This window comes from Rattus norvegicus, chromosome 2, assembly GCF_036323735.1.
Source record: "Rattus norvegicus strain BN/NHsdMcwi chromosome 2, GRCr8, whole genome shotgun sequence".
Lineage (NCBI taxonomy): Eukaryota > Metazoa > Chordata > Mammalia > Rodentia > Muridae > Rattus > Rattus norvegicus.
Genome location: NC_086020.1, coordinates 207221522 through 207236738, shown reverse-complemented (window position 1 = coordinate 207236738; position 15217 = coordinate 207221522). Strand labels below are relative to the sequence as shown.

The window sequence follows — 15217 nt, the reverse complement described above, 5'->3', positions numbered from 1 at the left end:
TAACACCCACCAGGCCAGTCAAATACAGCCAGGTAGGTTTATTTACTTTTAAATAAAGACCATAGTCATTGGACATAGCTGGATTTCAGCCCACTTCTGTCATTTAGAAGGTGTGACCTTATTCTCTCAATGCAAACAAATAAAATCTACTGTAAGCCAGGTACTCTGCTGGGTGCTAAGGATACAAACAGAAATAAACATCTGATTGTTTCAGGGCTTCCAGAGAAGACCTAAAGAAAAGGAAAAGAAGACCTACCACTGTCTACTAAGTACCTACACTGTGAGCTATCTCCCTCCCTCCCCCTCCTCCTTCCTCTCCATCTGTGTGTGTGTGTGTGTGTGTGTGTGTGTGTGTGTGTGTGTGTGTGTGTGACCCCATTCAACAATAATTTTAGTGATGGGCTGGAGAGATGGCTCAGTGGTTAAGAGCACTGTCTGCTCTTCCAGAGGTCCTGAGTTCAATTCCCTACAACCCCATGGTGGCTCACATCCATCTATTTGAGATCCATTGCCCTCTTCTGGTATGTCTGAAGAGAGCAACAGTGCACTCACATACATAAAATAAAATAAAGACTTCAAAAGAAATAGTAATCTTAGTGATTCTATAATCAGAGAAAGAATCTGAGGCACATTACAAAGTCCAAATTTGGACTCATCTCTTCCCTACATAATGCTACCTAATAAATGATTAGTGGCAGTTAATTTTAAGGGCCTCTACCTCTGTTGCTTTGTTTTTTTGAGACAGGGTCTCATTATGTAGCTCTGGCTGTCCTGGAAGTCACTGCATAGAGCAGGCTAGACTCAAAGGCAGTCTTCTGCCTCTACCTGCTGAGTGCTGGAGTTAAAGGTGTCACATACCTGGCATCTTGGGCAACTTTAAAGATACTTATGGGAAGGTATTTAAGCTGTATCTTGGGGGGCTGGGGAGATAGCACAGTCAGTAAAGTGCCTGCTACTCATACATAAGCATCGAATTAGGATCTGTAACAACCACATTAAAAGCCAGGAGGGGGCAGGTGGTGGCGACTCACACCTTTAATCCCAACATTGGAGAGGCAGAGGTAGGCGGATCTCTGTGAATTCAAGGCTAGTAGTGGTCTACAGAGAGAGTTCCAGGGCTACACAGAGAAACCTTGTCTCAAAAAAACAAGCAAACAAACAAACAAACAAACAAAAAACCAACCAAACAAACAAAAAAGCTGGGTGTGTAATGAGTGACAGTGGTTAAAAGCACATATCTGTTCTCTCAGAGTTTGAACCCCAGCACCCATGTCAAGCTGTCACAAAGACCTAGAACTCCAGCTCCAAAGGATTTGACATCTTTTTCCTTTTCTGAAGGCGCTCACAAGCAAAGACAGACGGACAGACAGACACACACACACACACACACACACACACACACACACACACACACAGGAGGTGCGTCTTAGTCATGAAAAAAAATGACATCTGAGGCAGAGGGAACAGCAGGAGTGGAGATATGGTAGAATACACAGCATCAAAGGAGCTGAGTTCTTGTGTAATGACTGGGATAGTTTTGGGATCAAAACGTAAGAGCAGGTGGTTATCCAATCCTGAGTTTAAAGCTCGAACCACTGTCTTCCAGGTAGGGTTTCCTGATAGTTACACTGGCCATCTACCCAACCGCCTTCCTCTCTACTATGCCTTTATTATACTACTCATGTGGTAACACCTTACTATTAATAATAACAACTAAGATTTAGGGAATACTTAACATATACTAGTTACTATTATAAGTCCTTTGTATTTATTAAATAATTACATCCTCAATAATAATGCCATGAATACTATTATTCTGAATTTAAAAATGAGACCAAAGTGAAATAAATGGTGTAAGTCTGGAGCAGGGGGTAGAGTACGATGGTCGTCTATGGTAGCATGCTGCAAGGACACAGGTTCGACCCACAGAAATGTGCAAACAGTAAACAGACTGTCGGAGATCAGCCAATCAGTGGCAGACTGGAATTAACCGAAACCAGGCCATCATGTCCAGATCTAAACTTGCACTGTCCTGCTTCTCCAAGGGGATCGTCCGAGTCTGGGAGCTCCCCGAGAACCACGACGGGGACTGGTTTTGCTGTTGCTGTTGGAGGTGAAAGGAAAGGAAGCCTCCCATTCTGCACCCAAGATAGTTCATGGTACACAGTGGGAAATATTTGCTGGGGTAAACTGCTCTTGAATAGTTGGCTAAAGAACCTAGGTTGTTCTTCCTATAGGTCAGGGGATAGCAAAGCTATGGCCTCTGTTAAGAGCCCAGAGAGCAAATATTTTAGACTTGGAAGATTATAGAGCAGTGGTTTTCAACTTACAGGTCTGGACCCCCACTAGAGTCAAACAACTTTTTCACAGGGGTCACCTTAGACCATTAAAAAAAAAAAGTTCACATTAGACTCGTAACAGTAGCATAAGTACATTTAAAGCAGCAAAAATAATTTTATGGTTGGGGGTCACCACAACATAAGAAACTGTATTATCAGGAAGGCACTACTATAGAGTATCTGTCACAACTATGTGTGGTTGTGTTCCTCCCCGCTACCCCGCTACCCCGCTACCCCGCTACCCCCACCCCTTATTGCTGTTGTAGTGCTGGATATATATTCCCTCTACTGTAAAAACTATGCAGCTATTTTCCCACCAACACCCCCATATAATTACTCATTACTGCTGCCCTTGTGCAGATGCAACCACAGACAGTTGGTAACAAATAAGGATGGCTGTGTTCCAGAAAAATCTGATTTATGAACAGCTGGGTGGTCCCTGCCACAGGTGACAGGAATATCAGGTTTCTAAACAATTTTTAAAGTTGAAGTTGTGTTTTAGCATGATGAACTCTGATTACAACTCTGATTTAATGTGTTGGAGAAGAGTTGGGAGTGTCAAGCTTGGAATCACAAGGAATGGTCCACACAGAGACAAAAGGGAAGGCACAGATGTGAGTTGTGGATATCACTTTAAACTGTCTAGAAGTCACCTTATAGAAGTCACCTGTAGGAGGACCAGCAGTCTCAATTAACCTGGACCCCACCCCCTGCCCCCAGATCTCTCAGACACTGGACCACCAACTAGGCGCATACCCCAGCTGAGATGAGGCCTCCAACCCATATACAGCAGAGGACTCCCAGGTCTGGGTTCAGTCAAAGAAATGCACCTAACCCTCAAGAGACTGGAGGCCTCAGAAAATTTAGAGCTCTGGTGGGGAGGGGAGGGTGAGGACATCCTTGGGGAGGGGAGAGGAGTGTGTGTGTGTGTGTGTGTATGTGTGTGTGTGTGTGTGTGTGTGTGTGTGTGTATGTGTGATGTACAACTGTCAGGGTATGGACCTGGAGTATAAAAATAAATAAATAAAAATTTTTAAAAAAGCTGTAACATAACATAAAATTGAGATGTTTTACACTCTTGTTACTAGCAGATCTTCAAAAATCTATGTATTTTACACTTACGGACATCAGTTTGGATTAGCCAGAATTCAATAACTATATGTTTATATGTGGCTAATAGCCACTATATTAGACATCACAAAATAATCACCAATTAGAGGCTGGGTTGGGAGGTACAGATCAGTGGTAGTACATGCTAAGTTAGGGCATCAGTTCAATTGCCAAAATCAAAACACAGTAAGACAATTAAAATAACCAACACATTTGGGGGATAGGGAAAAAAAACAAATAATAACCAACAGATTTCTATACAAAGCTGATGTTTTCAGTCCATTCTTCTGACTGCTTGCTAGTTGATTCTGGACCTAATTCTAAATTGCACTCCACCGTTTAACAGTCCAACAACTCAATAATTTTTCTTAATGCCACGTTTCTTCAGCGTTTAGTTTCTACAAACATTTTCACATCCGGTCTTCATTGCAATCATATGAGCAGGTAGGTGTGTTAAACCAACTTTACAAATGAGAAAATGTAATGTTCATAGAAACCAAATAACTAAAGTTATTGGTAAAAGAGGAAAAATCAGATCTAACCTCTAATCAAATCTATTTGAGCCATAATAGCATCGCCTGTGGTTAATGTTGCAAGTTTGCATTTATCTGTTCGATAGGATACCGTAGTGTAAACCCTGTGAAGACCACGGTATCCCCAGGGGTCCAATGAGGTGCTTTACGAGTTGACATTATACAATGAAGTACAGAATTTCTCATTTTCTAGTATTTGGGGTTGGTTAAATGGTTGTAACTGACGTGCGGATGAGCCGAAGTATGTCACTGATTACTTTGTTTTGTTTTTAGTTGAAGTTCTAAAGCTTCCCTCCCAATGTCCTTCAAAGGAGAGCATGAGTGAAGGGCTGGGCGGGCTGAATTCTAGTGGGGACGGTTCCCTGAAGTCGCCGTGAAGCTTTGCAGAACTGAACAGGAGAGAATCAGAGCTCCCACCCAGAAAGGACAGGCTGGTCTCAGTCCCGCTCAGAGCCAGGACGTGGACTAGAGGGAGTCGGCTTCCCATTTCCTCATTCCCTTCCTGCGCGTACCCTCCGCAACGGCCAACCCGGCGACAAACAAAGGTAACCACTAGGTCCCCACAGGGTCTCTTCCCGCGTCCCCGTATGATGGTCCGACACAGACCCGTGGACCGATCCCCACTGAACCCAGTCGCCATCTTCCCTATCGGCGCGACCCCAACCGCCACCCGCCGGCACCGGGAGCTCACCTCTCCTCGCAGTCTTTGCATTTCACTAGCAAGGGAACAAGTTGCTGGAACAGAACTTGACTCATGTCGGACCGCTGCCCCGACCCGTGAGTGAAAAAGCCCAGTAGGCCTGGCCCGCGGTACCAGCTTAAAAGAAGTACTGCTCCAGACTAAGTTTGAGTTTGGCGCTCAGCTCCGGCGGAGGAGGGGAACGATAAACAGAGGGAACGAAGGAGGTTTGGACCTCTTCAGCCACCATCACTTTCTTCCGGTTGAGGGAACGAATAAGTCAGGGTGATGCGTAATTTCCGTGGTCCCACCCCCTTCAGGCGGCCACGTTTGTTAAGGGAAGCGGGACCAGAGGGAATTGACAACTTTGGGTTGAGCCAGGCCAAAAGGACCCAGCGTGATGGAGGCTCCTGCTCCGACAACGCCCGCGATCGGTTTTCCAACTGACGGTAGATGCAACTACTTTGTGGAAAAGAAGAAGCGCTTCTGCAGGATGGTGGTGGCCGCGGGGAAAAGGTTCTGTGGTGAACACGCTGGATCGGCGGAGGTCTGGTATCGCCCTACCTTCCTGAGAGTCGGAACTGAGTTGCTGGTCTGTGGGTGCTGGAACCCATCCTCACCCCCTTTGACAGGTTTCTGCTTCTGCCCCATGGATTCTCCAGCCTTTACTTAAGTAAATGCAGTTCTGACCACCGCTTGGAGCCACGATGAGCTCCTGAGGAACATTGCTTTCTTGGACTAAGTGCTAAGAATAGCCAAGAGATGATCCTCTGTGCTATCATAGAGATCTTTGTGCTCATCCTTCCATCAGTCGCCCATCCTCATGGGAAGTGATTATCTTTACAGAATAGTGTTTGAAATCACCAGACTTTACTAACTGGGTTCTAATTATACTTATTGTTTTCTGAACGATAACCACTTGAGTGCATGAGGAAGAAACTTAGAAAAAAAATGTTTTTTGTTTAGACTTAACTCTCCAGGAAACACCTTATGAGCTTGTAATTATTATTCTGGGAGGGGGAAGAAGAATTAACCTAAAGTAACTAACATTAAAAGTTGAAAGCAGAGTGCATTTTTGTCTTCCAACCCCAGCAGACATTAATGTCATAAGACATTTTGGTTCTAAGTGCAAAAATGTCAGGGGCTTCAAATGGATAGAGAACAGGAAAATTACTAATCCGCAGGTCACAGGAAGTCTCACCACCCTCTACACCAAAAAAGAAAACATCTTTATAACAGTTTCTAAATTAAGAATGCTTTGTGTGTGTGTGTGTGCGCGCGCGCGCGTGCGTGTGCTCGCGCCTGTGTGTGTGTGTTTTCTGCGATTTAGCTTTGCAAGCTAGAATAGATTACTATTTCCCTTGAAAGACAATTTTCCTGTTTGTCTTTGAGATGGTGATCTCACTGAATTTCTCATGTTGGTCTTGAATACCTGGTCTCAGGAATTCTCCTGCCTCAGCCTCCCAACTAGCTGGTCAACACCAAACAATCACACTGGAAATTAAATTTTAAAATCTGTACGTGAAGAAGAAATAATATAGGTTATTCTTAATACTGAGAATTTCTTAACTTTCCCTAAAATTCAGTGTGCATAACATCATGAACATTCTGAAATAAATTGAAATAAATAATTGAGAAAAAATAAGAGTAAATACTTGGTCAGCTTTTGCTGTATGGCTAGCACTAAACATTGTTACTTTTCTTTTAAAAATTCAATTTTCACAAACCTTAGGAAATAAATCATGCTATTATTCTATTTAATAGGGATATAGTAAGTCTATACTTAGGGAGTATATACTATTATTCACATGAGGCAGTGAGTGTTAGTGTTGGGTCATAGACATAGAGTTAGCAGCTAATAGAAAGAACTGAGAATCATAACCACTGGCCTCTGGTTTTAATAATTGGGCCATCATGTGCATGTGTTGATAGGGTCTGTAAGGTAGGCATGCCAATACTGGTTTTTCTTGCTTTCCACCCGTTGCCTATAATTAAATGTATATAACTTGAAAGACAGTAACTAGCATTTTTGAAAAGTTGCAAAGCCAGGGAATATGACCCATTCTAAATTGTTAAAGTACCATGCCTCGTTGTTCCTGTCATACGTTCTCCTGTATTTGATTTCTGTCTTTATTGAGACAGGGCCTGAGGGTTACCCTGGCTGGTCTTTGGCTCAAAAGCTCTGTCTGCCTTTCCTCCGCAGTGCTGATATTCAAAGCATGGTCCACCACGCCCAGCATTTCCCTACGTTTAAACAGCTTTAGATAAATACGCATTCTAAAATCAGTTTAAATGGGCAACATTTTAAAATTAAAGAATAAGTATGCAGGGGTTGGGGATTTAGCTCAGTGGTAGAGCGCTTGCCTAGGAAGCGCAAGGCCCTGGGTTCGGTCCCCAGCTCCGAAAAAAAGAACCAAAAAAAAAAAAAAAAAAAAGAATAAGTATGCAAGTAATGAGTATTTTAGTCGGCTCATTTTAGCCACTTATACCCATTCTATACATTCCAAAAGATCATTTTCATACATGATGAGTATTGTCCATTGTTATTAGTCAATCTGAAGTATATGGTTAACATCTTTTCTTAATGGTGCATATAATAACTGTCCATCTTTAGGAGGTGTTATCTCTGATGCAAAATTCCATTAGCAAGCCAAAACAGTGTTTGCTTATTTATACAGAAGCAAGCTGCACTGGAGACTCTTACTGTTACGCTGCGTGACCTAATCCTGCGTATTTTTCGTTATATTTTTTAAATTTTTCTTACCTTATTTTAGGAGTAGAAATACATTGTGGGTGTATCTAACATCTGAATGTAATACACTTGATATTTAAATAAATGTATCCCTTTTAATTTTTTAGGAAGAAAATGCTCGGAAAAGAATCTTATGTCCTTTAGATCCAAAACAGTAAGTATGGGGTCAGATAAGTGTTTTTGCTGTTATTTGGAGTGTGTGGGTGTGTGGGTGTATCTGTGTGTATGTTTGTGTGATGTATTAAGATTTTTTTTAATCTCTTAAATTTTCTCTTTAAATTTAGCACAGTATATGAAGACCAACTAGCAAAACATTTGAAAAAATGTAATTCAAGAGAGAAGCCTAAGCCTGTAAGTATTTGCAATGTGTATGTGATTTTCGTATGTAAATACTTAATATCGTAAGATACAGATTGAATTTGGCAAATGTACCATATTCATTTGATAGCTGTACTTTTTTCCCCCTCTTTTCTTTTCTGCACTTGTGTTTTATCTGTTGGTTTGGTTAGATTAGAGGCAAGTTTTCACTGTGTAGCCCAGGCTGACCCCAAACTTGAGGCCCTCCTTCCTTAGCTTCTTTAGTGCTGAGATTACTGGTGGGTGCCACTTTGACCAACCCCGAATAATTGCTTCATGTTTTATTTTTGTTTGTTTATTTGCTTTTGAGATAGGGGACTGTGCTGTAATACTTCGGCTGGTCTTCAACACAGCTCAAATGTTTCTTATGCTTTCCCTTCCAAGTGCTAAGGTGATAGGCGTGTGCCAGCCAGCACACCCATCTTGATAGCTGGACAGAGAGGGGTGATGGTGCAGTAAGAGATTTCAATCAGAGGTAAACAGGTTGTAAAGAGTAACTGCTAGGCATCTTTGAGATTCAGACTCAGTATAGATAGTGAATTTGAGCTAACCACCAGACCATGTAAGTCTTACACAGTGTCCACCTACGCAAGAGCTAAAAATTCAGATTTCTTTTTTTAAAGATTTATTTATTTTATGTATGTGAGTACACTGTCTTCATATATACCAGAAGAGGGCATCAGATCTCATCAGATCCCAGATGGTTGTGAGCCACCATGTGGTTGGTGGGAATTGAACTCAGGACCTCTGGAAGAGCAGTCAGTGCTCTTAACCACTGAGCCATCTCTCCAGCCCAAAAATTCAGATTTATGTTTAGAAACAAAATACAATAATGTGATACAAAATGGTAAGTGTGTCATTTGCCTCATGATATGGACCATTTTAAAATGTGTATCTCAAGATATCATAATTGGGTTTTTTTGTTGGTGGGGGGTTTGTTGTCGTGTTTGGGTTTTTTTGTTTATTTGGGTTTTTGAGACAGGGTTTCTCTGTGTAGCAGCCTTAGGTGTTCAGGAACTTGCTCTGTAGAACAGGTTGGCCTCAAACTCACAGAGATCCACCTGCCTCAGCCTGTTGCCTCCTGCGTACCAGATCAAAGGCCTGCACCACTGCCCAGCCCTCTTAGTCATTTTGCAACAGATGCCCTTCTGCATTTTCAGATGCCTCTCAGTTGAGAACCACTGCTCCAGACGCTATGAGCTAAAGGTATTTTAGCATCTTTGGTAGCTCATACCTGTAGTCTTTGGCACCTGGGAGGCTTAAGCTAGAGGATTACCCAAAGTTCAAGGCAAACTTGGACAGCATAAAAAATTCTAGGCAAGCCTTGGCTACCAATTGAGCTTCAGGGTAAGATCCTGTACCAAAGGAAAAACATGGTATTTTAACATTAAGAAATAAGACTGCTCCCAGAGGCCTAATTCTGGGGGCTCCCAGTAGACCAGACTCAGCCATCTACCAACACAAGAGGCCAGTCAGCAGCCCAGTCACTATGGTTGTGGCCATGCAGTAATATTTGGTGATGAGTGAATGTGACAGATGGTAATGGTGTGGGAGGGTGAGAGGAAGAAGCAGTTCTTCCGCCTAATTGTTTTCAGTGTCATATTAATGATATGTTATGGTTTTGGTTTGGCAGGATTTCTTTATTCAAGATATAAATGCAGGATTAAAGGATGAAACAGAAATTCTTGAACAATTAGTAAGTATATTATTTAATACTTAACTCCAAGTGGTATTTGTAAGCTGTCTCCTTGTGCAGACCATTCTCCACTTTTGTTTAGGAAGATGTGTTGTTTTGATGTTAGGATGTATTTTCCTATAGAACTACATTGTTAATAATGGTTAGTTCCGAGACAAGCTTCCAGTCCCATAACAAACTGCAGCATGGCTGTGCTGTGAGGTGAGCCCAGACCTGAGGGAGAAATGAAAGTTAAAGTATCAGGCAGAGCCTGAGTAGTGCCCTCACGGTCGGGCAGTTCTGGAGGGAGCCTGGAGCAAAGCTCTGCCAGGAGGAAGCACCTCAGCTGCCCAGACGTCTGCCCAGCTGTGAGCGTCTACTCAGCCTCTGCCACACTACTTTAACGCGTGTTTGACGGCATTATTTAGTTTTATTTCTGTATTTGTATATAGGTTCCACTTTCTTCTCTATCTGAGGAGCAGTTGGAAACCTTAATTAAGAAATTGAGAAAAGCAAGTGAAGGTAAGTCTGCTAAAGTTGTGGGCTTAACTATCTGAGAAGCACTGGGTGACTTATGAGTTACTCCGTCCTGCCGTTCAGAGTCTCAGTTCATGTCTCTCTGCTTAAGCTATCATGTTTCTTTTTGGCACAGGCTTGAACTCTACACATGAAGATCACATTATGTCCCATCCAGCATTACACGACGCCCTTAATGACCCGAGAAATGGTGATTGTGCAGTCAAGCACCTGAAACAGCAGGTATGTTTGGACACAATCACTCAACGTTTCTTCATATGTTTAGTGCTAGCATCCCAAGCTGAGGAGATGGCTCACCAGATAAAGGTGCTCGCTGCCAAGCCTAATGGCCTGAGTTCAGTCATCTGAATCTTACAAAGTGTCCTCCGACTGCTACATGCACACACAAGTGTGTATGCTCACAATAAATAAAAGTAATTTTTTAAAAGCTAACATTCTAGTTAGGTATGGTGGTATATACCTCTAATCCAGAACTCAGTAGATAGAGACAAGCAGATCTGAGTTTGAGGCCATCCTGGTCTACAGAGTGAGTTCTAGGACAGCCTGGGTTACAGAGAGAAACCTTGTCTTGAGAAAACAATCAAAAAAAAAAAAAAAAAAAAAAAAAGCTAACATTTGGTTCTGAGTGTAATTTCTGTTAGTGAACAAAATACTTTCATTCAAAATTATATGTGAGCATAAAATAAAAGTTTGAGCGTGGCTGTGACCCTGAGTGCAGAGTATTATTTTAGAGCAAGCAAAAGGAAAAAAAAAATTCTTAGCCATTCAGAAATTATCAGTAAAAACCTCCTGCCTTGTATAGAGATTACCTTGCTGTTTTCCAATTTGAGTTGAATTCCTTTGCTCTAGTCTATAAAATAACCCAATGGAGTTTGCAGGCTTCTATTTTAGGTAACATTGAAAAATTAAAGTTACTTGGTCCAAGAAGATGCTTTGTTGAGTTTGGAGCAGGAAAGGGGAAATTATCTCACTGGGTTGATATTGCCTTAAAAGATGCTGAAAACGTTCACTTCATCCTGGTAGAAAAAGTGACCACAAGATTCAAGGTAAGTAAACCCATTGTAGGGTCTTAATAACCAAACATATTTTTCTGTAGGAAAAAGAAAATGATAGGAACATGTCTCCTAAAGTGAATTTCGTTTTTTGTATTTGTGGTTTCTTGCTGTTCTTATTTGTTGGTTCTAATTGTACTGCTTAAACTGAAGGTAAGTTTGTAAAATTTAACTATCGATGGCCCACAATCCGAGTTCATAAACTTGTTTGCAGAGACAAGGCATTCTGTGAACAAGAACCAGGCCTCAGCTAGAAATTAGCCACGTCCTAACCTTTGCCACTGCTGTCAGGCTCTTCCCTCACTAAGTACTTGAGCATTTTCTTGGGCAGCAGGACAGGTACTGCATACACTGCATTCACTGCATATACAGATAGATGCTGACAAGGCAGCTGTGCTGTTAAATGTGTGTAGAGAAGAGAGCTAGGCGAGTGTGGAAGTGAGGGGCTGAAGTGGGGGGAGTTCTGCAGAGTGTGGCGTACTAGACTGTATTTACAGGCGGGCAATGGAGAATGACCGTGCAAAGGCATAAGGCAGCACCTGAGATACATCTGAAAGATTAACCAACATCCACTAGATGGGGTGTGAGAAGCATTTTGGGAAATAAGAGCAGTGGAACCAAAGCTGAGCTAACAAAAGAAACAGTCCTATGGAAGTGGAGGCTTTTCCTCCTGCACCCATTTCCCTTAAGACTTGCTGAAGACTGAGTATTATGAATAAATGCCTACGCCAATAGCTTGGCTCTGTTCCCTGACTAGCCTGTAACTTATTTAACCCTTTTTTTTTTTTTTTTTTTTATTTTATTATCTATATAAGTACACTGTAGCTGTCCTCAGATACACCAGAAGAGGGCATCAGATCTCTTTACAGATGGTTGTGAGCCACCATGTGGTTGCTGGGAATTGAACTCATGACCTCTGGAAGAGCAGTCGGGTGCTCTTAACCGCTGAGCCATCTCTCCAGCCCTTATTTAACCCTTTTAAGCTGGTCTAAATCATGCTACAAGGTTACTTACGTCTCCTCAGGTTGATGCAACTGTCACTTGCAGAATTCCTGGGCACCTCCCCTTCCCATGCTGTGCCTGTCTCTAGTCCCAGAATTCTCTCTGTCCCAGCAAGTCCACCTCCCTATTTCCTACCAAACTTATAGGTCAACAGCCTTTTATTGACAGGTGAAGCTTCCATACATTGCACACAAGATTTCTATGTGATGGAAATATATGAACATCACATAGATGTGAGATATGAACCAGGAAGGACAGCTGGTCTAGAAAAGTCTCCTGTCATATGCTCTGGCTTCGTCCTGCTCTGTAGTAGAGATACTATGGAAGGTTTGGTTCTTGCTTCAAAGGCTTTTGCACAGTATTTTAGTTCTCTAAGTGCTATCCCAATAGACAGTACCCTGTGCTACAGGGACCTTAAGTTGGAGAACTGACCTCAGTCTTCCTAAGTTGTCATGGAGGAAGTTTAAAAAAAAATGATTTTTAAATTTCTGTGGAACTAGAGACGTACATAGCTCAGTAGATGGAGTGCTTCCTGCTCTTCCAAAACATCATAGTGTTTGTTTCACAGCACCAATGTAGGCAGCTCACAACTCCTAGAATTCTAGCTCTAGGAGAACTAACACCCATCTTCTGACCTCCTCAGATAGCGCACACACGCACACACACGTACACTCACACACATGAAAAAATGTTTTTTAGAAGCTATCCTAGAAACACTGTGAAATTATTTCAAAAGAGATTTAGAGTAAATATAGGAAGATTGGAAATGTGAAAATCTTTATTCAGTAATACAAGTAAGAAATGTACTGGAAAGTGAGGGTCACTCGGTGGAATATAGAGGAGAGGAGAGAATGAGAAAGTTAAAATGTTGGAAGCCATAAGTCTTGCTGATTTGTTAGTCATTGATTTTGAGAGAGCAGTAATTGGGTGGCTCCTGACTTAATAGGACACAGGGTATTCTTGAGCAGGGAAAACAGGAGTTTCTATTAGCATGTTTCTGAGGGCTTGGGGCCCTAGCTTAGTGGTAACTATTTTGCTTACTATTCATGAGGCTGTAGCTCTGTGGTCAGTTGCTTGCACAGCATGCATAAGGTCCTGGCTTCTATCTCTAGCACTGTGAGAAAGAAAAACAAAGTGGGGTGGTGGAGGAGGGGCTAATGTGTCTGATGATTGTTAGAGAGGTCTGGGCCTGTGTTCACAGGCACATGCTGATAATGGTTAAAACGGTTGTGTTTAAAGAAGAGTGAGCCATGGTAAAACCAGCGGGGGTAAAGACAGAAACACTGATGAGTACCTGTGCTCACTTAACATCTGTGGACCTTGATGCCGTTGTGAATGGCCTGGGAACTATGCTTAAAAGAAACAATGTGTATATTTAATAGTAATGATCAATACAATTTCTGGCCTTATAAGATGGGTGTTGTTATTTCTGAGTTTTCATCCAAAAATACTAAAACTTTGCATTTTTATTTATTCTCTTTTGAACTGTAAAAATTAAGTTTATTTGCTTTGAATTTTGAAAACAAATAGAAACACTTTCATAAAGCTTTTTTAACAGTAAGAGTTCTGATTCAGTAATGTTCTATTTATGCAGGTAGATGGTAAACACAGAAAAAAGAACTCAGTGTTTGAAAGACTTCAAATTGATATCCAACACTTGTGCTTGAGTAAGTTGTGTAACTTTCCATTGCTCTACAAGTAAGCAGACATTTCAGAGTCTGGGGGCCGCTGTCCTTCAGACCTGTGCTTCAGGAAGAACTAACACTAATGTAGTCTAGAGAAGCAGCCAAGCACTTGTATATAAACCATTGTATTTTTTATCACTTAACTGAAGCCAGGTATGCTCTGTACTCTTGTAATTCCAACACTTGGGAAGCTGAGGCAGGAGGCTCACCCAGACTACATAGTGAATTCTAGGCCAGCAAGTACTACATGATGAGAAAGGGGAAATTTGTTTGTTTAACTGAATACTTTCCATGTGATACCTAAACACAGACATCTTCATGGGTTGCATATTGGAGTCTGAAAATTGCTTGTTTTCATAGCTTTCATCCCTAAACTTCAAAGATTCTAGACACCCTCCTTTTGGAAGGACACGTTGATACTTTGTATCATAAGCAAACAACTTATTACCTCCCTTCTCTTAGACAGGCTTCCTGTGCTAAGAGAAGGAAGACTGCCTGTAGTAGGAATTGGGAAGCACCTGTGTGGGGTGGCAACAGGTAAGTGATCGGACCGTACAGCAACCTCAAAGCTAACACACTGAGCTGTAGCCTAGATGGCCCACCACTCTGGGGCCATTTATGCTCTCGATTAACTTACATAAAAGCGGTTTAAAGTAAACCAAGCTCACCCTGGGGTGGGAAGGAAGCACACACTTTTGGTTCTTCCCATCTAACCCATGCCTCTCAAAACCTTAACTCTAAGTGGCTGCTTCCTGTATCCAATACTCTCATCTCTATGTGCACGGTGTGGGTCCCCTTTCGCTCTACCACAGTTGCATTCTCTTCATGAGCATCGGCGTCCCTCTCTCTCAGTACTTCCCCCTTACCAGTACCCTCCCTTCCATTTCTTCCATCATTTTCTGCTCCCTGTACTTGAAGTATCAATATTCAGACCATTTGTGACTCGCTTCCTTCCCCTGAAACTCGGTCACTCTGCCTCTCAGTTTACTGTTGGTCACTGTGGACCATGTGTACTTTCCTGAGTGCTACATTGCTCCAGCCATTCCTAGAACCCCACTGTCGCCCCTTTGGAAGAAGTGGTCCAGCCTCTGCTTGCCCTTTAGCTCAGCCTCCCCCACATTTCTGCAGCCTCCTTAGTGTCATCAGGACATATGCCACATGGCTGTTGCTTGCTTTTTAATTACCTGTGTATATTTCTATTACTACACTGTGCTGGGATTTTTTTCCCAAGAATGATATATATGCTAATATAATGCTATATAAGAGGGACTCCATGAATATTTAAATGATCTTAGCCACCAGCTTGCTGCCTCCTTAGAGCTTCTAAGAAGAAGGTCCTGGAGGTCACTATGAAAGAGCTTGACATTGCTAATATTCTCTGTTTCTGAAATAACTTCATCCTTCTAATATTTTTCTGATTATTCACCCTTCTTAAAATTATGTTTAAGTCAAATGTAAATTAAACAGAAAATAAGGTGTTAGAAAATAATAGTTAC

The 15217-nt window shown here is 41.9% G+C and overlaps 2 protein-coding genes across 18 annotated transcripts in view; one reads left to right on the top strand and one right to left on the bottom strand.

The window, feature by feature from the left end:
* The window catches only part of Sass6 (SAS-6 centriolar assembly protein), a 31945-nt gene extending 27102 nt beyond the window's left edge, over nt 1-4843 (bottom strand). For 5 of the 6 annotated variants that reach the window (XM_063281937.1, XM_063281938.1, XM_006233228.4 and 2 more), the window contains exon 1: nt 4674-4807. In XM_063281937.1, the coding sequence (XP_063138007.1) occupies nt 4674-4738 (65 nt within the window). In that variant the 5' untranslated portion in view covers nt 4739-4807. Of the gene's footprint in view, nt 1-4673 lie in introns of all 6 variants that reach the window. The other variant, NM_001415058.1, reaches the window with a different exon arrangement.
* Trmt13 (tRNA methyltransferase 13 homolog) overlaps nt 4272-15217 on the top strand; it is a 15069-nt gene continuing 4123 nt past the window's right edge. For 2 of the 12 annotated variants that reach the window (XR_010063655.1, XR_010063656.1), the window contains exons 1-8: nt 5062-5208; nt 7521-7567; nt 7698-7764; nt 9404-9466; nt 9898-9967; nt 10098-10204; nt 10976-11028; nt 13631-13703. Coding sequence is in view for 10 of the 12 variants with exons in the window: in NM_001033902.2 (NP_001029074.2) it covers nt 5062-5208; nt 7521-7567; nt 7698-7764; nt 9404-9466; nt 9898-9967; nt 10098-10204; nt 10861-11028; nt 13631-13703; nt 14184-14258 (817 nt within the window). In the remaining 2 variants the exon portion in view is untranslated. The other 10 variants (XM_039102944.2, XM_063282408.1, XM_039102953.2 and 7 more) reach the window with 9 other exon arrangements.